The sequence below is a fragment of the Eleutherodactylus coqui genome, chromosome 5 (genome assembly GCF_035609145.1).
Source record: "Eleutherodactylus coqui strain aEleCoq1 chromosome 5, aEleCoq1.hap1, whole genome shotgun sequence".
Taxonomy (NCBI): domain Eukaryota; kingdom Metazoa; phylum Chordata; class Amphibia; order Anura; family Eleutherodactylidae; genus Eleutherodactylus; species Eleutherodactylus coqui.
In genome coordinates this window covers 39,709,330-39,732,260 of record NC_089841.1, presented here as the reverse complement: position 1 = coordinate 39,732,260, position 22,931 = coordinate 39,709,330, and the positions used below count along the sequence as shown (strand labels likewise).

Genomic DNA, 22,931 nt, shown 5'->3' with positions numbered 1-22,931 from the left:
TATACGGGATAGTAGAGCTGTGTGTATAATGTATACGGGGTAGTAGAGCTGTGTGTGTAATGTATACAGGGTAGTAGAGCTGTGTGTGTAATGTATACGGGGTAGTAGAGCTGTGTGTGTAATGTATACGGGGTAGTAGAGCTGTGTGTGTAATGTATATGGGGTAGTAGAGCCGTGTGTGTAATGTATACTGGGGTAGTAGAGCCGCGTGTGTAATGTATACGGGGTAGTAGAGCTGTGTGTGTAATGTATATGGGGTAGTAGAGCCGTGTGTGTAATGTATACGGGTTAGTAGTGCTGTGTGTGTAATGTATATGGGGTAGTGGAGCTGTGTGTGTAATGTATACGGGGTAGTAGAGCTGTGTGTGTAATGTATACGGGGTAGTAGAGCTGTGTGTGTAATGTATACGGGGTAGTAGAGCTGTGTGTGTAATGTATACGGGGTAGTAGAGCTGTGTGTGTAATGTATACGGGGTAGTAGAGCTGTGTGTGTAATGTATATGGGGTAGTAGAGCCGTGTGTGTAATGTATACTGGGGTAGTAGAGCCGCGTGTGTAATGTATACGGGGTAGTAGAGCTGTGTGTGTAATGTATATGGGGTAGTAGAGCCGTGTGTGTAATGTATACGGGTTAGTAGTGCTGTGTGTGTAATGTATATGGGGTAGTGGAGCTGTGTGTGTAATGTATACGGGGTAGTAGAGCTGTGTGTGTAATGTATACGGGGTAGTAGAGCCGTGTGTGTAATGTATACGGGGTAGTAGAGCCGTGTATGTAATGTATACGGGGTAGTAGAGCCGTGTCTGTAATGTGTATAAACTCCTCCCAGCCTGGAGCCTGACCCCTCCCACACATGTGACTGATCACATGACAGTGACATCATCACAGGTCCTTGAAGCTGCTGTGGGCTCTGCAGGTGGAGGTCTGTGTGTCCGTCATGGCAGGTTATTATTAACCCTTCACTCCCTGTGTGGGATCAGACATCCCGGCTGTGAGGTGACTGATAGCTGCGGCTTTCCTCCTCTTCTGTCCTAGTTCAGTAGCTGCGCTGAGTCCTCAGCAGACAGGCGCCATCTAGTGGAGGACAGCACACACTACAGATGTATATGGGGTGATTCTTTTGTTAAGAAACCCAAGCATTCCTTAAAGGGGTTGTCCCGCGCCGAAACGTTTTTTTTTTTTTTTTCAACCCCCCCCCCCCCCCCCCCGTTCGGCGCGAGACAACCCCGATGCAGGGGTTAAAAAAGAACACCGGAGAGCGCTTACCTGAATCCCCGCGCTCCGGTGACTTCTTACTTACCTGATGAAGATGGCCGCGGGGATCTTCTCACTCGGTGGACCGCAGGGCTTCTGTGCGGTCCATTGCCGATTCCAGCCTCCTGATTGGCTGGAATCGGCACGTGACATGGCGGAGCTACACGGAGCCGGCATCCAGCACGAGCAGCCCCATTGAAAAAAGAAGAAGACCGGACTGCGCAAGCGCGGCTAATTTGGCCATTAGACGGCGAAAATTAGTCGGCTCCATGGAGACGAGGACGCCAGCAACGGAGCAGGTAAGTGAAAAACTTCTTATAACTTCTGTATGGCTCATAATTAATGCACAATGTACATTACAAAGTGCATTAATATGGCCATACAGAAGTGTATAGACCCACTTGCTGCCGCGGGACAACCCCTTTAATACCTATGTTTCATCTGATTCCTCATGACATTTGACCCAGTTAAAGCTTTTGGGGCAGGTCTCTCTACTGGTGGCCTGTTGGGGGTCCTGAGCCCAGTCGCCTTGTGCGCCCCCATCCACTTGTCCCAACACCCCCTAAGGCCTAATGCCCACGTGCACGCATGTATTCCGCTGATTAATTCCCACAGCAGAATCCCTGCATGCCTGCAGACATGGGCGGGGAATGCCAGCACACTCACCTGTCCGGACACTGCGGGTCTCCCCACTGTCGCGGACGGATCTTCTTTTTCCCTCCCGGCAGATATGCTCAGCACGCCGGTAGCGCACATGCGCCGTGCACATTATTTTAAACTCCTTCTATCCAGCACATCCGCAGCACAAAAACAGCTGCAGGTGTGCCGCGGGTGCGGACGACTTCCATTGATTTCAATGCGAGCCGTCCGTGTGGGAGATCCGCAGGAAAATGGAGCATGCTGAGATTTCTTGCTGTGCGGGCGACCCGCAGCCGGGAAAAAATCCCATCCGCATGCCTTTAGCTGCCCTACTGATGCTAATGCATTTCTATGAGCGGCAAGACTCACGGACTTTATAAATAAAATCCACACGTGGACATTGGGGCTGACAGTCCGGACAGAACGGCCGGTGGGGACAATTCATGGATGCGACCATCCAGCTTCTCACACCCCAATAATGCGCCCCCCTCTGGTAACGGGGTGAAATCTCTTCTCTGCGTCGTAGAGGCGTCTAGTGGTCAACAAGCTCTACACAAGCGGAAGAAGAGGTCACTACACACAAGGAGCCTCCGAGAGCCTCTTATAGGCCAAGGGGGGAACCACTTTTAGGGCCTCCGGTGACAAGACCGTTCATCTAATCACCACAACTCTCATCATTTGTATGTCTGCCTGAGATGGAACTGAAGGACGGGTTTTACAGCAACACGACAACTTCTTCTAGGGGCCGAGAGCGTACATTGTGTTATTGAAAGGTTCAGTATGCGGGTTCAGCCATTCGTCGGTTGTGGAAGCACACATTGCGCTTGTGTGGGATGCGACTCGGCTGCTTACCAACATTTGTATCGTATCATCAAGGTCATTTAGATAATATGACCGTAACAGGTGTTGAGCGGGTCAGGAGACCCCACAGAGGAGGGGGCTGGGAGCCGTCCTGTCTCTCGGCTGTCATCAACCGGGGGTCTTAATGCTAGAACAGGTTTTTTTCTATATTTATTAATATACGGATTAATATCTACTTTTTCCCCTTGGAGGCGCACTTTATTCACATCTGCATTCATATGTATGTTTAATTATTCTGATTTATATCAAAATACTAACGGCCACCTGTCCGTGAGTGACTGTGAGTTACATGTAATGATGTCACTGTCATGTGATCAGTCACGGGGGCTCTGAGCTCCACCCCTGATCACATGACAGGACATCATCACAGGTTCTAAAACAGCAGCCCTGTGCTTTCGACTCCAATCCCTTTCACTATATTATATTAGTAAGCGGCTCACTGCAACATCATATAAAAAGGCGACAGCCCTGATTGACTGACTCACTCGCTCACTCACTGACTGACTCACCACTAATTCTCTACCTTCCCGATGTCATACAAACATGAGATTTGGCACGAGCTTTTCTTGGGTCCTAAATAGGAAAAGTAAAGGGGTCACAACTTGATTATTCTATGCTAAGTGCAAAACTAAGTGACCCCCTATGTAATTTACCTAATCTAATTCCCTAACTTCCCAGTGTCGTACAAAAGTGAAATTTTGCATGATCATTCTTTTGCATGATCACAAACTGAGGAAAATCTAACTGACCTCTGAGTGTATATGCTGAAAGGCTGTAAAGTACATAAGAAAGCGGCCATGGACTGCAGGGTTGGAGTATGCCTTTAAGGCTAAGAAGGGGCTGCAACCTCCAGTATTGGATTAAATTTGAATAAAAAGGGGCATTACATTTAAGGGTAGAAAGTGAGGAGAGTGGGAGGGGGGCACATTCTGCAGAGGGACATTGGTACATGCAGTCTGAGGAGAATCTAACACTCCTTTATGTGTATTAATATTTTATTTCTCGGCTCCTCCGATGTAACCACGACTTCATGCCCTTGAATGGTTAATATTAACCATGTGATCCGACTTGTGATATAATTAGTCTTCACATGTGAGGAGGGCATGTAATTTTTAGAAATGTTGTGTGTTTATGCTGTAGGACCAGACGAAGAGTAAGAGCCAAGCTTTGTAGGCTTGAAATGCGTCACCACCGTTCCATGACTTTTACCTTTTGCCCCTCTTTTAATCAGCATGCATTTAAAGCAGAAGTTTCTTTAGTTTCTTCCTCCTTCTATGATGGGACAGCTGTGTACGGTCTGCATCCGTTTTGAATCATTTTCAGGCCGGTTTTACACTGTACTTTTGAAGTGTTTTTATATAAAAAATACTGAGCATTTCAAGTTTTTTCATCCATTTCATTTTTTTACATGAATTTTTTATGGTATTTTATATTTTGTAGTCAGAATACAGGAAATTGTAATAGATTCCACCTCCATTCATGTCCTGTGCAATGTTCCTCCATGCAAGATGCAACAGTGCCTCTACAGCGCCACCTATCGGAAGGCAGCATTCCTGCAAGTCAATGTCAGACGTTAACAAGCCTTGTAACAATGACTGGGAATATAAGCCAAACTCTACGGAGAAGCTATACCCTTCTTGACTCGCATCGTGGGCCTCTCATCCAGACAGCCAGCAACCTGCTCTGCACTGAAACAGCTGTCTGTACATCGTCATGTCTTCCTTCTGGAGAAGACTCTGGCTTTGGATAATATTCCCAGTCATTGTTAGAAAGCCTGTTGAAAAGTCAGACATTAACTTGCAGGAATGCTGCCTTCCAATAGGTGGCACTGTAGTGGTATTGTTCCATCTTTCTTTTGCATAAATTTCCTAAAGGAGCTAGTAGGTGTCATAAGGCCTCATGTCCACGGGCAAAATAAGAATTAAAATCCGCAGCAGATTTTAACTCTTCTCCTGCCCGCGGATCCGCACCCCATAGGGATGCATTGACCACCCGCGGGTAGATAAATACCCGCGGATGGTCAATAAAAGGGATTTAAAAAAAGATGGAGCATGAAAAAATCTGGACCATGCTCCATTTTCATGCGGGTCTGAATTTACTCACACGCTCCGGTTCTTCTCTTCGCCGCGACGCCATCTTCTCTCCGTCGCGGCCGGATCTTTTTTCTTCGGGCCGGCGCATGCGCGGGGCACGTCACCAACGTCATCCTGCGCATCCGCCGGGCCGAAGAAAGAAGATCCGGCCGCGACGCAGAGAAGATGACGCCGCAGCGAAGGAAGGATCCGGAGCGGGCGGGAGGTAAGTTTATTCTGATTTATTCTTATTTTCAGCCCTCATGTCTGCAGGGCACAAGGGACCCGCTGCAGATTCTCCATGGAGAATCCGGAGCGGGCCTGATTTTCCCCGTGGACATGAGGCCTAAGTCTCCTAACACCTACTAGCTGCTCTTGCTAAGGGCTCCTTCATACTGCCCAGGGCCCAATATAGCCTTCAACATCCATGTGAGAGCCTCGCCTCACTCCAGGGATGAAGGAAATCCCCCATCGCGGATCACAGAGTTCTCCCATTGTTTTCAATGGGGCTGGCGCTGCGATATCACACAGCCGGATAGAACATGCCGCGTTTTGTTTCTCACACATCACGGTGCTATGCAGGAAATTCGCATATTTGTGAGTCTCGCAACGCACAAATCTCGCACGATATTCTTGGCTATGTTCACATCTGATTTCCATCTTTCATTTTCTTGTTGTATCTTGAGAGCAAAAAGTCGGATCCAGTAAAATTTCCACTGATGTGAATTATTTTATTGCCGTTCCGTCTGGTTTCCGTTTTCATAAAGACTGAAGTGCAGGATGCTTTTTTCCTGATCCAATATTTAGAATTGTGCTGTCAGAGATATTTCCCCCCTTTGTTCTCAGTGGGGGACGCACACAAATATAAACTCTCCTGTTTGTATCTGTTGAAGCTTTTGTTCGACGGATCTGTAAAGCTGGGTGCCTGATCCTGCGCAGTGGTAACGTGTATGCCACCCTCCTGGGATTGGGAAGGCGCTGCAACCACATTCGAAATTGATTGCTGCATATGATATTTATGTGTAAAAAGAAATAGATGTCTGTCACCTGAGTTTGCTGAAATAACTCAACAGCTGTTCAATCTGCCCCATATCCAGTGCCGATTCTCCCATGGTTCCCTTCAGCCTCTGTATACACTCTTTGCATTCGTAACATTCGATGCAGCGGTAATACCAGTGTGTATGTCAGGTGAACTCTTCTGCATTCATGGTCTGTAATGGTCACACATCATACATACTGACACTGCAGCCAGTAATAGACTGTAGACATCAAATGAAGATCAGAAGATCCTCAAACACATGGCCTGACAAGATATTCAAATCTGTATACAAAAAGAGAGAATAGAAAATCTACACTTTATTATCTCCCCAAATGTTTACCCTCGTTATCTCCTGTAATTGTATAATTTTATGTGGTATTTTGTGTGATTTTAACTTTGTTTCATCTTTCCATTCAGGTTCCTACAAAATAGGATCAATAATGGAGAAGGACCTGAACAAGATGGCAGGGAGTGTACTAAATCTCACCCTAGAGATAATCTTCCAGCTTACTGGAGAGGTGAGAGATTCTGATGATGTCACATTACATAAATCTCATCTATGGTAATAACAGATGATGTCACTGGAGAGGGGAGAGATTCTGATGATGTCAAATTACATCATTCTTATCTATGGTAATAACAGATGATGTCACTGGAGAGGGGAGAGATTCTGATAATGTCACATTACATCATTCTTATCTATGGTAATAACTGATGATGTCACCGGGGAGGTGATGGAGTCTGGAAATGTCTGCAGTGATATTTATTACTGTTTCCCCATATACAGGATTACACAATAGTGAAGAAGACCTCTAGTGATGGCTGTCGGGCCCCTGTGTGTGATGGATGGGGAAGACCCCTGAGCCCAATCACGGGGCCCCCACCACACCCCCTGATACATGAGGACATCAATGTACAGAAGATTCTAGAACTCACCAACAAGATGATTGAGCTGCTGACTGAAGAGGTGATGCTGCAGGGAATGCTGGGATATTTTAGTTAGTGCTCTGCGATGTTGCCAAAATTAAAATCTTGTTTTTTTTTTCTTCTAAATCTGTGGACGATTCGCAATTTGAATCTTGCTTACTTTTTTTGATTTATAAACTGAAAATAAGTCCTCTAAGCCCTTGGTTTTTGCGGGATGCTGTACACTTTTTTTGGCACCACATTGAGGTACATATAATGCATTGCGTACGTTTTATTAACTTGGTTTTGGTGGGATGGAAAAAACCCAGAAATTCCACCCCAGATTTTTCTTTTTGCAGTGGTCCCTATGCAGCATAAATAAGATGTTCCCTTATTCTGAGGATCACGGCCATTACACCAACAACAAATTAATCATTTATTTCATGTATTTTCTTTTTTCTACAACAAACATTTTTGAGTGTTTATTTACATCTTGGCATTCCAAGACCTATAAAATGTAATGATCACCTTCAGGCCTCTTGTCCACGGGCGATATATCATTGTGTTATCCACGGCAATAATCCGAATGCGTTAATAATAGGTTTATCAAGGAAAATCGCTGTGACTTTAGCATTCTCCCGTGGTGGAAATCCGCTGCGGGAAAACACTACGCCTGTGGACAGGCGGCTTTATGTACATAGCACATGCATATTACACAACATTTATATCACTTAATATTGGGGTCTTTTTTCGCCACTGAGGCTTACAATCTATATTCATCTATCTGTATGTTTTCGGAGTCTGGAAGGAAATATACGGGGATAATATACAAACCCCACGTGGGACCCAGGACCCCAGAGCTGCCCGCTGACAATACTAACCACTAAGCCACTGTGCTGCCCACAGAGATGTGTGAGGTCTTGTATTTTTATGGGATGAGTCGTCATTTTCATTGATACTATTGTGGGTTACATATAACTGTTTCTTTGCTTTTGATTGAGAGTTGGATGAATGAAAAATACCAATTCTAAAAATGTGTGGCATCAGTTCATTTCTCACACCGACAGAAGTGCTCAATTACTGTAGGAAATGAACTACTGTGAGAGTCGCCTGCACATTCACTCATCCCTTTGTCGGGCAGTTATGTGCCCGACAGTTTCCCACAATTCTGTTTTACATTGAATCTCACAATCTCATTTTTCACAGCAGGCACTGCACTGCGCTATACGATAAAAGTAACTTACAGCGGGAAGACTGATGTGCTCATAAATGCCCGACAACCGTGACACCGACTATTGTTCCTGCGCTTTCACACAAGAGCTATAGTTGTTAAGTAATTGGAAGCGGAGCACGCTGGGGATCTCTTCCAGTCGCCTGCGTTCCTTCATTCCTAAAAGATAAACAACTGCCTATTTACACGGGCCGATAGTCGCTTGGTTTTTAGGTGAGCTAAAAACCAAACAGCTCTGACAGGTCAGTGATTTCTGTCTCTGTGCCTTGTTAGTGGCCGCATGCACACAGGACAACTAATGCCCCAAATTTCCATTTCCAGTGACTATTCGGGTGACAATTGCCCTGTGTAAAGGTACGTTCAGGGGCAAATTAATCAAGTTAATTTGATTAGTCACACAGCACTGTGCACCTTAATATTACTGAGACTTCTGGGTAATGACTATATTGTGGAAGCTTCTGAGTGATGACTGTATATTGTGTTGTCAGGTTCCTATAAGGTGTCAGGATGTTGCTGTCTATTTCTCCATGGAGGAGTGGGAGTATTTAGAAGGACACAAGGATCTGTACAAGGACGCCATGATGGAGACCCGCCAGCCGCTCCCATCACCAGGTAATAGACAGGACTAAATACACGGGGACTTTATTATCTGTATGTAAAGAATGACTTCAGTGTCTGTCTGTGTTTCCTTCAGTTCCATCCAGTAAGAGAAGCCCACCAGAGAGATGTCCCCGTCCTCTTCTTCCACAGGACCATCAGGTAGATGGAGATGTCCCTCTGATCTGTAGAAGGCAGTGAAGCTCTTGTCTTCAGTCTTATTAGATGTCTTCTACTTGTGTGATGAAGCCGGTGGAGAAGGCAGGCTTACCGCTGACCAGAGACATTCCATGTTGTCTGGATCTTCTCCAAGTTTTCTGGCGGTAGAGACTGCTGGTGGGAATAAGGAGCCAACAGGTTGGATTTATATCTATCTGCTCCTTTATGTTCCCTGAGACAAACAGCGGATGTGTCTGGTAGATGCTGATCTCCTCCACTGAGACAACGTGCAGCGTGTCTAGCCATGCCGGATATACATCTGTATGAGGTTCCTGAGGGGTCATTGAGCCGCCATCAAGCTCATAGAACTACTCTTGTCGAGTAATTTGTAGTCGTCATTACGGTCTATGGTCTTTTCTTGTCATGTAAAACCTTCCACATGACTTCTCTAACCGTCTGCTGACTTTTCCATTTTTTTCACAGCTTTTGTATCCGGATAAAGATCTGACTGTTATTAATACTACCAAGATAAATTTGACGGTCAAGCAGGAGCCTAAAGAGGAAACTCCTACAGGTGAGTACTACCCACTAAATAAAGCAGAGAACAGTCACAAATTCTCCTCAGTCTCCGGCTGCAGCTTCTTTACGTAGGTTTTTAAGTGTTGTGATCCGCCAGAATTTCCGCTGCATAATACCCCATTCATCCAAAATGCAAACTAATTACGGATGACGTGATGCCGTTATAGGTGATAATACATGATCTCAATCCCACTGAGAACCTGTGGTCAATTTCTTAAAAGTGGATGGACAAATAAAAACACAGAAAGTGTGATAAACTCCAAGCACTGATTCGGCAAGAATGGGTTACCATCAGTCAGGATTTCACTTAGAAGCTGATATCCAGCATGCCAGGGCGAAATGCAGAAGTCTTGAAAAAAAAGGGGCCAACATTGTTAATATTGAGCCTTTTCCTGAACTTGATGTAGTTGTTAATAAACATTTAAAAACATATTAAATAATCTTATTAAAATGATATTTTATACTTGCTGCATAAATTCCCCACATTGGATAACACAGCGCTTTTTTATAAAATCAACAGAATGTTTAGAGAACTTATTTGGGGGAAGAAGGGGGGGGGAGGGGGAGGGGAGTCCCCCGCATTAAACTGGAAGTTCTGAGTAACCCTAAAGAGAAGGGCGGATTGGCAGTACCCAACCCCCTGTCATATTTCATAGCTTCCCAATTACAACATCTTAGGGGTTGGGAATCGGAGGAAGCACAAGATGCTTGCTTCCGGATTCTGAAGGACTGTTTCGCCGGGTCAGACTTATTCGAAGTTCTAGAGAGAGGTATGTTCAGTAGAAATGGTCAAAATACCCCCACGCTACTACTTATCCACAAAACATGGTGTAAAACTAGGTCTATGTTGGGAATAACTAGTTGCACACAATACACTCCAATATGGAACATTCCATGTTTCCCAGAAATGTACAAATTGCAGGATTTCCAGGGATGGGAAGATAAAGGAATTGTAAGAATGACACAAATATTGGATGGAGGGGAGATGAGAACCTTCGAGCAATTAAGACAAGACTACGATCTATCAAATAAGGAATTTTATAAATACCTGCGGTTAAAACACGCCTTCCGGGCGGAGGGGGCCACGGAGGTGGAAATAACGGTAACAACAAATATAGTGGCTAATATAATCGGAACCGCAACCCAGTTCGGTCCAAGGCAAAATGGGAAGAGGACATTGGCCCTATTGAGGAGTCGCACTGGGAGGAAATCCTACAAATGATACCTAGTTTGTCTCTGAGTGAGTCGCACAGGCTGTCTCAAATATACTTGATACATAGAGTGTACCGTACCCCTGCCTTCCTACATAATATAGGAATAAGAACTTCACCTATGTGCGCAAGATACAAGACCCACACGGCAGACCTAATCCATATGATGTGGCGGTGCCCAAAGCTACATAGATATTGGACCAAAATATGCGAAATAATTAATACAACATTTGGAATAACTTTGGATCTCACACCGTTTGTGTGCATCCTGGGTAACATCCACGACTTAGCATTAGATGAAAACGAAAAGCTAGCGGTAGCCAGACTGCTATATATGGCAAGAAAAACGATTGCACAGCACTGGCTGGATGAAGACCCTCCCACAATATGTGAATTTAAAAATAAAGTTGCCCAAATACTTCCATGGGAAAAAACATATATGTTAAACGCAAAAATAGCCAAAAAAAAAAACATATTAAATTCTTACAATTGTACTTGAGTGTACTGTACAAACATCTGACTAAAAGATCTAAGTGGGAAACTTTGTGAAAAAGTCTCAATACTCTTGGCCATGACTGTATTTAATGGAAGAAAATCATCTGAATCTATAGAAGGTGAACTGTGTTAATGTGGTATCAAGTTGAGTGCCAGGACTGTTCAGGACAGACTGAAAGAATATGGCCGAAATGCTAGAATTTCATGAAAAAAAGCGATTAGTATTACTGAAAGAAAGATTGAGAAAATTTCAATTCTATCCTTTCAGTCATGTCCGACTCTTGGATACTCTGTAGGCCAGTCCTCTCCATGCTTCTCTATGGCTGCTTTCAGTTGCCTGATGTCCATTCCTGTGTCCTTCTTGATGGTGTTCAGCCCATGTGCCTTTTGTTTTCCCTGTTTGAGTACACTCACCATTCCAAGTAGCATCTCTTTCTCCACTGAATTCGCCTTCATCACGTGTCCAAAGTACGTCAGTCTCTGTCTCGTGATCTTGCCTTCCAGGGACACCTCTGGGTTGATACCATCCGGGACAGCTTTGTTGGTGACCCTAGCTGTCCATGGGATTAGTAGAAGTTTTCTCCAACACCACAGCTCAAAAGCGTCAATTTTTCTTCTGTCTGCTATCCTCAATGTCCACATCTCATAGCCATATGTTGCAATTGGGAAGATGATGGCTGTGATTAACCTTCGTTTGTTGGTGACTGAGACATCCTTGCACTTCTATGTTGGGTCCATGCTCACCATGGCCGTACGCGCCATTACTAATCGAAGCTTTATCTCGCCTGTCGAGCTGCCACTATGATGGATGAGGGACTCAAAGAATACAAAACTATTAACCACTTCAGTTTCCTTGTTGTTGACCTTTATATGGACTTCTTTGTTGGCAGTGGTCAAGATCTTGGTCGTCTTGATGTTCAGATGGAGTCCCATCTTCTTACTTTCATCTTTTAGCTTCAGGATCAGCATCTTCAGATGCTTTGCTGTCTCTGCTACCAGGATCGTATCATCATGTGTCTTAGATTAGTGATGGTTCTTCCACCTATTCTCAACCCAACATGCACATCATTTAAGTCCAGCCACCTAATAATTAATTCCACATAGAGGTTGAAAAGAAAATGAGAGAGGAGGCATCCTTGTCTTGTGCCCTTTTTGATCTTGAACCATTCTGTATACCCATACCTGGTTCTCACTGTGACTTCTTGATTGCTATAGAGGGACCTGATCAATGTCATGAGGTACTCTAGTACTGCTACCTCCCTTAGTGCTTCCCAAAGCTTATCATGCTCAATGCAGTCGAAAGCCTTGGTGTAATCAATGAAACATAGGTATAGCTTCTTCTGATACTCTTTTTGCGATGGTTTGCTATGTGGCCACAAGTCCTTCTCCCCAGTTTGAACATCAGGAAGTTCCTGGTCAGGGATATTGCCCAAGTGCTTCTGGATGATTTTCAGAAGCACCTTACTGGTGTGGGCAGTCAGAATAATTCTACTATTGTTTCCACAATCCTTGACACCGCCCTTCTATGGCAGTGGCATGAAAATTGATATTTTCCAATTCTTTGGCCATTTGCAGGTCCTCCAGATTGTCCGGCATAGTATTGTAAGTGCAGCTGCTAGGACCGGTTTGAGCAGCTCTGCAGGAAATCCATCAATGCCAGCTGCTCTGCTGTTTCACAGCTGTCTCACCGCCAACTCTATTTCACTTTCCAGCAGGTCTAGTTCCAGATCTTATTGGCCCCCATGTTCCTCTGGGTGGTCACTGCTGACACCATGGTTGCTAATTTCATTCCCGTCATGGGCCTTGAGGCTGCTTGGCAGGTGTAGAAAGACTTCTTTACCTGTTTCACAGTAGCATATTGCCAAATAATACCCTGGTGTGACTCTTCTTATAGGCTAATTCAAGGTGCATGCATTGAGACCTTCCCTTGACCGTAGTCTCTCTCTTTTTATCAGCAATCTGGAGGGTGATTGCAACTAACCATCTCCCACTGCAAACTAGCTTCTTATATGGCACGTATTCTTGAGCGACTTCAGTGATGTTTCCCTTTATCTCTGCCCACAGTTCATTTGGGTTTCTACTTTCCTGCCAGAACAAGTTAAACCTGCTCTTCGCCTCGACTGTGTATTGCACAGGGATCTTGCTGACATCATATTTTCTCTGCATGGCTGGACACTTGAGCTTGCATAGTCTGACCTTGAGTTTGTGATCGGACCCACAGTCTGCACCTGGTAGTGTTTTTGCTGTGACAATTTAATCTTTCCATTTCTGCTGGCAGAGTATATAGTTGATTTGATTGCAAGGCTGCCCATTTGGGGATGTCAAGGTATACAGGAATCATTTTGGCTGGGTTAAGAAGATGTAGATGATTCTAAACTTCACTTGGCAGAACTGAACAAGGCGGTTCACAACATCTCCCTTAGGTTGTGTTTGCCGACCACTCATGCTTCATCTCCTACTCCAATTTTGGTGTTAAAATCACCCATGATGTAACATAGTATGTTAGGCTGAAAGAAGATGATGTCCATCCAGTTCAGCCTGTCTCCACCCCCCCCCCCCCTTGTTGATCCAGAGGAAGGCAAAAAAACTGCTATGAGGCAGAAATCAATTTAGCCATTTTTTTTTGGGGGGGGGGGGAAGTGCCTTTATATAGTGGAAGAATAATGTTCTCGCCCCTATACCTCTTTTAATGCACCCCAAGAATTTATTTTCCTTTCAACAGCTGACTGGCATTGAGTGTTCCAGTTATGTTTTCAGTCAACTAGTACCCCCAGGTCTTTTTTCAGATTAGGTATCCCTAGCAGTACCCCATTATTGTATATTGGTGACATCCATTTCTCCTGCCAATGTGCATAGCCTTACATTTATCGATGTTGAACTTAATTTGCCATTTTTCATCCCAAGACCCCAGCTTATCTAGGTCCATTTACAGCCGAACATTGTCCTCCGTTGTATTAATTATCTTGTATAATTTTGTTTCATCTGCAAATATTGATATTTTGCTGTGCAGCCCCTCTATCAGGTCATTGATAAATATATTGAACAGAATGGGGCCTAATACTGAGCCCTGGGGCACCCCACTAGCAATGGTGGCCCAATCAGAGTATGAACTATTTATTACCACCCTCTGCTTTCTATCTCTGAGCCAGTTCTTTACCCAGATACACATGTTTTCACCCAATCCGAGCTGTCTCATTTTATATATCAACCTATTATGCAGCACGGTGTCAAATGCTTTAGAGAAATCCAGATATACAAGATCAATAGACCTTCCCAGGTCTGGCCTACAGCTTACTTCATTTTAGAAGATGATCAAATTGCTCACACATGATCGATCCCCATGAACCTGTGCTGGTGAGGAGTTATACTGTTGTTTTCCTTGATTTATTCTAAGATGGCGTCTCTCAGAAACCCCTCGAATATTTTTTCAGTTTAAAGTGAGACTTACCGGCCTGTAGGTACCAGACTCCCTTTTAGACCGCTTTTTGTATATTGGAACCAAATTGGCAATACAACAATCCAGTGGTATAACCCCGTTCTCAACAGAGTCCCTAAATATAAAAAATAGTGGTCTGTCTATCACGTCACTTAGTTCCCTTAGAACCCTTGGGTGTATTCCATCTGGGCCCGGCCATTTGCCGACTTTAATCTTTTTTTAACCGACTCTGCACTTCCTCTTGTGTTAGACAGGTGATATTTAGCGGGGAGTTCCCCTTATTCCCCTGCATCTCGTGTGACATTTCTTTTTCCTTCGTGAATACACTTGAGAAAAAACTATTTAATAGAACTGTTCGTTAAAGGGCCAGTACTTTCAGTGCAGATCCTTTTACTATTTATGGAATTGAAAAATAGTTTAGGGTTATCTTTGCTCTCTTTGGCAATTAGTCTCTCTGCCTCCTTCTTGGCAGTTTTGATCTTTTCCATATATAATTTGTTTTTTTCCCTTTATATTTTAATATTTTAAACACTTTCTTTTTTCGCTTATTGCCCCCCTTATAGTCTTGTCGAGCCACATTGGTTTCCTTCTACTTGTAGTTCTTTTATTTTTAAATGGTATGAACTGCCGACAAGAGGTAATTAGGATGTTTTTAAACTTCTCCCATTTGTCGTCTGTACTGTTATTTTTGAGGACATTGTGTCATTTAATGTTACCAAGAGTAATTCTGAGCTGATCAAATTTTCTTTACAAAAGTTCATTTTTTTTGTCGCTCCCTAATAGGGCTTTCTATTGAATGACAACTGGAAATTAATTATATTGTGGTCACTATTTCCCAAGTGTCCCTGCACCCCTGTGATTCTGTTCTTAATTTTTTTTACGTTTTTCCACTTTTCCGCAATAAAACCCCTTTTGTTTTTGGGAAATATTTTTTTCTATGTCGCTGCATTCAAAGTCCTATAACTTGTTTGTTTTTCCATTGAAGGAGCTCTGTGAGGGTTAATTTTTTGTGAGACGAGCTGTAGTTTTTATTGGTACCATTTTTAGGTACATACGGTTTTTTTGATCATTTTTATTGTGTTTTTTGTGATTCAAAATGAAAAAAAATTTTTTAATTCAAAGCATTTTGCCTCAGTTTTTCAGGTTTTTTTTTTTTACACTTTTTGCCATGCAGGATAAAAAGCGTGTTCAATTTATTGTACGTGTCATTACGGATGCAGCGATAGAACAAATGTGGGATTTTAATTAAAAAAAATAAAATAAAATGTATTCTAATATGAGGAAATGTACAAAAAGGCGTTTTTTTTAACATTTCTTTTTAACATTTTTCTTTTTTTACATTATTTTTATCCTTTCTTCCACTATTTGTGTCCCTCTGGGGGACCTGCACCATAGCACCTATGATCGCTATGATAAAGCATTGCAGGACTTCTCTCCTGCAGTGCCTTTTTGCTTGTTATAGCGATCATAGGCACTGGCAATACAGGGCGCCTGTAGCTGGCGTCCTATTGCGATGGCAACCAATCGGGCTCTCTGCAATTACATTGCGAGAGTCCGATAATGACACAGAGGGAGCGCTTTACATGCTGCTATCTACATAGCAGCAGGGAAGGGGTTAACAGCGGGGGGTCGCTGTCCCGATGTATCCCCGCTGTTGCAGCAGGAGGCTGGCTCTTAGTGACAGCCAGCTCCCACTGTCAGATAGTGCTGGACCTCTCCTGATCTTGCGCTATCCCCAGGACATAAATGTACGTCCTGCTGCGTTAAGTACCCCTCTGCCAGGATGTACATTTACATCCTGTGGAGGGAAGGGGTTAATTAATCAGAAGTACATAAGCAATAAAACAAAATTAATGAAAGCAATAATACAATCTTGGTTCCACATTATAACACCTGAAGAACTGAAAACTCCATGGGAAGGCCATGCGTTTTTGCTTTTTCTCGTCCGCACTTTAAATTCACCGGAATGGCCGTTTTTCTGCGATCACGGCCAGCGTTTTCTTGCCCATTCACACGACCGGGTGTGACGTTTTTAGCAAAAAATTACGCTGCACCCTGGAAAACCCTCGCTCGGCATAAATCCTTGCAATAACTTCAAAAGCCTCAATAGAGGCACCTGTAAGCTTTTTTCAGTGTTGGACGCTGCTAAAATACCTCCCCCTGCCTTTTTTTTACCAGCTCCCATAGGAACCTATTGGAGCTCCTGTCGTATATTGGCTAAAAGATAGAACCAGAACTATCTTTTTGAACACGGTATAATAGCCGACACGTATTTCGGTCACGTATGTTCCATTTTTTTCAGGCTGACGTGTGTCCGCGCCGTATCTTCGCCCGTGTGAACAAATCCATTGGTAACCAATGCCGCAGATGGTCGCATATATCGGTCTGGCGTAAAAACGCTCTGTAGAGGCACTCCTGTGAATAAAGCCTAAGGCCATCATTAAGGCTGAAGGTTCCTCAACCAAATACCAACTGACATGCTGAAAATTTTTGAATATTTATTTCCTTGTGTGTCTAGAACTGCCGTTCTACCATGAATTGTTGTATTAGATTCTGCATTAAAATATTTTACCGACAATATGTAATTTTATGGCCTTTATTGCAACAAGAAAAACTGGTGTTTTGAGCCATCAAACATCAAAAATGCATCTTTTTTAGAGATGAGCGAACGTACTCGTTTCGAGTAATTACTCGATCGAGCATCGCGATTTTCGAGTACTTCAGTACTCGGGTGAAAAGATTCAGGGGGTGCCGGGGGGCGGGGGAGGCATGGCGGCGCGGGAGCTAGCAGCGGGGAACAGGGGGGAGCCCTCTCTCTCTCCCTCTCCCCCCCACTCCCCGCTGCAACCCCCCACTCACCCACGGCGCCCCCCGAATCTTTTCGCCCGAGTACGGAAGTACTCGAAAATCGCGGTACTCGGGCGAAAAAGGGGCGTGGCCGAGTACGCTCGCTCATCTCTAGTCTTTTTTAAAAGGCTTCCACAATTTTGCCCACTAGTATAAATAGAATACAGAAAATGGAGACTATCTTATTTTCACTGACTTTTTATTCTTTTTTTTTAGTTTTATTGGGGGTAAAAAGCAAAGAAAAACCTTTTTTTTTTAAATTTATAGTTTTTTATTTTTAATATTGGCATATTTATGCTAAAATAAAGTATATGAATGGGTTCTCCAATTTGTTTAGGATATTTTGATGTATAATTTGTACAGTTTTAGATTATAGGACGCATATGGCAATGGTTTTGGTTGGTCAGCAGTGGGTGTTTTTCTTTTCTATACATATTTTTATTTTATTCCGTTTTTTTTTTACTTCTATGCCCCCCATGATGTCATATAGGACCTCAGGGGGTCATTCACATGTTCGTTTTTTTGTTTTTTTTTTATTTCACACTTTTGCACTGTAACTTGGGTATCCATAGTTGTAAGGTAAAAACATCCCCTTGTAGTGATAATTGTCACTCTCAGAGCTGATTTGGGTCAGTCAGGACCCTGCAGCTCTGCTGTGGCAGGAGGCACCCAGTGGTCACATGATCGCCTGGTTCGAATAGTGGAAGTAACACTTCCACTTTCTCTCTGCACTACATAGCGCTTATGGAGTGCTATGTGTCCTGTAATCCTTTAGGCAAACTGCTTCTACCTTCTCCGGGTCCTCGGCTGTGTCTGACAACCGAAGACCAAACCTGCTGCTGTTTCATTGCAGGAGCTGGAGCTTTAATCCTGTGAAGTACTTTTTTTATCTGCTGGGATTAAAGCCCAGGACCAAGCGCCATAAATTTTCCATGCTTAGTCCTTATAGAGTTAAGCACTGCTTGTTCATTGTTTCACATAGTGTATGTGAAATACTGATCGATTCTCATTCAATGAGTCAATGATGAATCTGCCTGTCTAAGCAGGCTGCACAAGCTAGCGATGATGTCACTAATCCAAACGAGAATTGTCCAGTATTAGAGGAATCTTTTTCACACTCACCTCGAGGTCAACGGGGTTGCGGTGTGAATAGCAGGTTTCTATCTTCTGAGTCTTGACCAACATCAGTTTATGGCGCTGCAATATATCTCATGGCAGCTCTGTGTAATAGCCCTTGTTGACCCATCAGAGAGCACATTAGTGGCCATAGTTCTTGTCTGACATGAAACCATATAGCATTATTGTATGTACTAAGCTTTTTCATATATGAGCAGTTCTATATTTGCTGTACACAATGTGTTACTGACATCCTGCTTTATGGGAGATTTTCTATGAGTTCTTCTGGAAAGCAGAAACTAATCTTTGTTCAGAAACGTCCAAATTTCTGTATAACATATTCTTGTTCATGTAGCTTGAGTTCTGTAATCCACCAGGGGTAGCAGAGGCTTATGGACCACAATGCTGTAAATTCTTCTACATGTCCCTTTGGTAGTCAGTTGGCTACTCGGGCGAAAAGATTCGGGGGGCGGCGTGGGGGAGCGGGGGATAGCAGTGAGGAACAGGGGGGAGCTCTCTCTCTCCCCCCCCCCCCACTCCCCTCTGCAACCCCCGGCGCCCCCAGAATCTTTTCGCCCGAGTAGTCAGTTACTCGAAAAAAGCGGTGCTCGAGTGCGAAATCACCCTAATCGAGTACGTTTGCTCATCTCTAAGTGCATGTATCTGTCAGGGAGTGTGTGAGATGGACACCACCTAATAGCACTGACTTACAGATCCCTTTATGATTCTCCTCGGAGCATTTAGTAAAATAGTGGTGACAGGTACACTGATACATGAACTTATGAAGATAGAGGCTTCACCACAGAAGGAGAAAACTGCAAGGCAGCTGCCTGGTGGCCAAACATCATGATTTACTGGTCCTCACTGTGAGGTCTGCTCTTAATTTGTGATCTGTTTTGCGACCACTTTCTCAGTTAATAATTGTATTTTGCTACTTAACTTGTAAATTGTATGGAAATACTTGGATAGAAATGTCATAAAATATAAATAACATTTTTAAGGTTATATTATTCAAATATAGTAAAGTCAGTTTTATTCTTTGCAGATGATGGTACTGGGAGCTCAGAGGGTTATCTGATAGCTGTAGATTGTAAAGCAGAAGATTCTGGTATCACACAAGATAGATATGAAGAGCCTGCCATTACCCCAGATATCCCCTCAGCCCTTCACAGCAAAGATCCATCATCTGATCCTTTTATACAAGGCTTATTTTCTGGTTCATCACAGACTGATAAGCAGAAGAAAAATTACAGGAGGGAGGAACATCCAAGAGCTCCAACAAGGGAGAAGCCGTATTCGTGTTCTAATTGTGGGAAATGTTTTACTCTAAAATCAAACCTTGTTAAACATCAATTAATTCACACAGGGGAGAAGCCATTTTCATGTCCACAATGTGGGAAATGTTTCTCAAGAAAATCACATCTTGTTGAACATGAGAGAATTCACACAGGAGAGAAACCATTTTCATGTCCAATATGTGGCAAATATTTTTCTGTGAAAACCCATCTTAATAGACATAAAAATCGTCACACAGGGGATAAGACATTTTCATGTTCTGAATGTGGAAAATGTTTTAGAGATAAATCCAATCTTTATCAACATCAAAAAATTCACACAGGGGAGAAGCCATATTCATGTTCAGAATGTGGGAAATTTTTTACTATGAAATCAAATCTTATTGTCCATAAAAGAACTCACACAGGAGATAAGCCATTTTCATGTTCAGAATGTGGGAAATGTTTTTCTCAGAAGTCAGATCTTGTTAGACATCAGAGAATTCACACAGGAGTGAAACCATTTGCATGTTCAGAATGTGGCAAAGGTTTCACTGTAAAATTACATCTTGATCAACATCAAAGTCGTCACACAGGGGACAACACCTTTTCATGTTCTAAATGTGGGAAGTGTTTTACAGATAATTCAAATCTTAATCAACATCTAAGAATTCACACAAGGGAGAAGCCTTTCCCATGTTTAGAATGTGGCAAGTTTTTTACTATTAAATCTAAGCTTGTTGTGCATCAAAGAACTCACACAGGAGAGAAGCCATTTTCTTGTCTAGAATGTGGAAAATGTTTCTCAAGAAAAGAACGTCTTATTGAACATCAGAGATCTCACACAGGAGAGAAACCATTTTCATGTCCAGAATGTGGGAAATGTTTTTCAAGGAAAGCGCGTCTTGTTGAACATCACAGACTTCACACAGGAGAGAAGCCATATTCATGTACTGTTTGTGGAAAGCGTTTTAACCAAAACTCAGCTCTAATTGCACATCAAAGAACTCACATAGGAAAACAGCATGTTTCTTGTCATCTTATTAAGAAATCACAAAAAAATATAAAATAAACAGTTACAGTCAAAGTAAAAGTTACAAGAGAAAGGAACTGTAATATATGATTCACAATAATTTTATTGGATTTAATTTGAAACAAATAATATGATGGCCCTAACTGTTAGCAAGGTAACAAGGTGTTTGAAACCATATCTAAGATACAATGATGAGCTGGAGCACAGTGGATGTCCAAGGGAGAAATGGATCCATTTCTCCCTTGGACATCCACTGTGCTCCAGCTCATGACTCTGTTACCCAGTATTTAGGGTTACAAGTTCCCTTCCCTGAAAGTGAAGTCATCCCAGCACTATTGATGAAGGAGTTTACCCGAAACGCGTTTATTAGCTAGATTTTAATTTTAATATTCTAAATAAAACGAGAAGTGGGATATTCATCCAATTGTTCTAGTACCTTTATTGGAACCTCCGAGGAGTTGTGCCTACACAGCAGATTTTTCTTTTAGCATATTCTACCCTCCCACCATTGGTGGGTTAATCTGAGTGGCAGTACATCCTATTATCTACCATAATCCAATTTAAGCACTTTAAGACCAGGGTATCTTCCCAGGCCTTTAGTCTTAGTCTTCAGTGTGGGTTTACTCCACTTCTCCCTCCACCTATTTCTCTTGTCTGTCCCTTAATCCTTCCTAGCCCAAGAGCACAGCAGAAATAATATCTATCGCCCATCACATTGGGTTGGCGACCTGACAGCACAGGATAAATCCAACCTTTTCTTTTGTGAATATACTACCTAATAAAAGTATTACGTTTTGTGGCCAATGCCTTAGTATCTTTAGATCAGTGTTTACCAACCTTTTCCAGCTTGAGGCACATCTAGGCAAAAAAAAAACATTGTCTAATGGCACCCGTGAAAAAAGTATCTGTTTCTCTCTTCTCTCACTGCACCCCCAGGAGCTTCTCATGGTACACCAGGGTGTCGTAGTGCCCTGATTGGGAATAACTGTTTTACACCGTTTTAAATTAGAGAAAAAAAAGTTTGCAGGTGTTTGGTATTTACCTGGTTTGGGTATAATTTGAATGTGGGCCTAACTAGCAGTAGGAGAGAGATGTAAACTGTGATGAAAAAAGTCTATTAAGGGTTTGCCCTTTTTGTAGTTCATTTTAAAAGCCATCAGGGCCAGGGGTTCTTGACGGCTTAAGGGTTTTAATAGTGCCACGTGCCTCAGCTAAAGAAATTTCCTTGCCTAGAAAATCCCTGTGCTCAGGCTTTAAGTGCATTTTGATAAATCAGATTTTGCCCAGTTTTTCTAGGAAATGTTCCTAAGGGCATATTTACATAAGTGATTCTCTCAAATTACGAGATGCAGAAAATTTGCATGAAAATAAAACGCATTCTTTGCAATCTATCCATTTGCATGCATGATTTTCATCCAATGGTTGAGAAAAAAAGTGCATTGCATTCACATTCATTGGTATGTAACATCTGTATCCACTGTGGGGTTTTTTAAGTCCCCTTAGATTTTTATGGACTATCTTTTGTCCGTAAATCTGAAACAGACTCTGTCTGTATAAGAGAAGCCATGAGGGTACTTGGTCAGATGACTGACTGTCTAAAGATGGTTCCTTGGGTATAATTCCACTTTAGGCCCCTCCAGCAGGAAGTCCTGTGACATGGAATAGAAGGCAATCGTCTTTAGACAAAAAGCTTAAATTGTCCACCCAATTGAAAAAATCCCTAGATTAGTGTCTGTTGCCCCAAAACCTTAAAAAGGGGTTCATTGCCTCTTTTCCCATTTATTTCAGTAACCACTGATGCTGGTCAGTCTGACTGTTGGGTGTAGGTGGCAGATAGGAGACTTCAGGGTTCCTGGCCTTCCCATGTCCACTCTCAATCCTCAAATACTAGAGAATTTAGAGCAGTATGGGAGACGTTGATGCAACAGAGGACATAATATGAGGGAAAAACATTAAAATAATTTCAAACATTACAACAGTGTCTTTTATTTGCCATCAGGGCAGCACTAGACATCCTCATCTTCAACATCTGTCATCAAGAATATTCTCCTGGATTGGAGGCAAAATAAAATCCTCAATGGCCATTCATCTAAAAGGCTCCTAAAACATCATAGCAGACTTTTTTGCTGACAGAAATTAGATCCACTGGTCTCTGACCACCGAAGTATTCAATCTGCTAATGTCT

General features: G+C 42.9%; 1 protein-coding gene across 1 annotated transcript; it reads left to right on the top strand.

Annotated features, from left to right (window-relative positions):
• Window positions 1–880: 880 nt before the first annotated feature.
• On the top strand, window positions 881–22,685 carry LOC136629156 (zinc finger protein ZFP2-like). Its single transcript, XM_066605313.1, has 7 exons — window positions 881–919; window positions 6,280–6,380; window positions 6,650–6,829; window positions 8,488–8,611; window positions 8,694–8,758; window positions 9,239–9,329; window positions 19,485–22,685. Exons 2-7 carry the CDS (start codon window positions 6,303–6,305, stop codon window positions 20,783–20,785), a joined length of 1,839 nt encoding a protein of 612 aa, XP_066461410.1. The 5' UTR covers window positions 881–919; window positions 6,280–6,302; the 3' UTR covers window positions 20,786–22,685.
• Window positions 22,686–22,931: the final 246 nt, after the last annotated feature.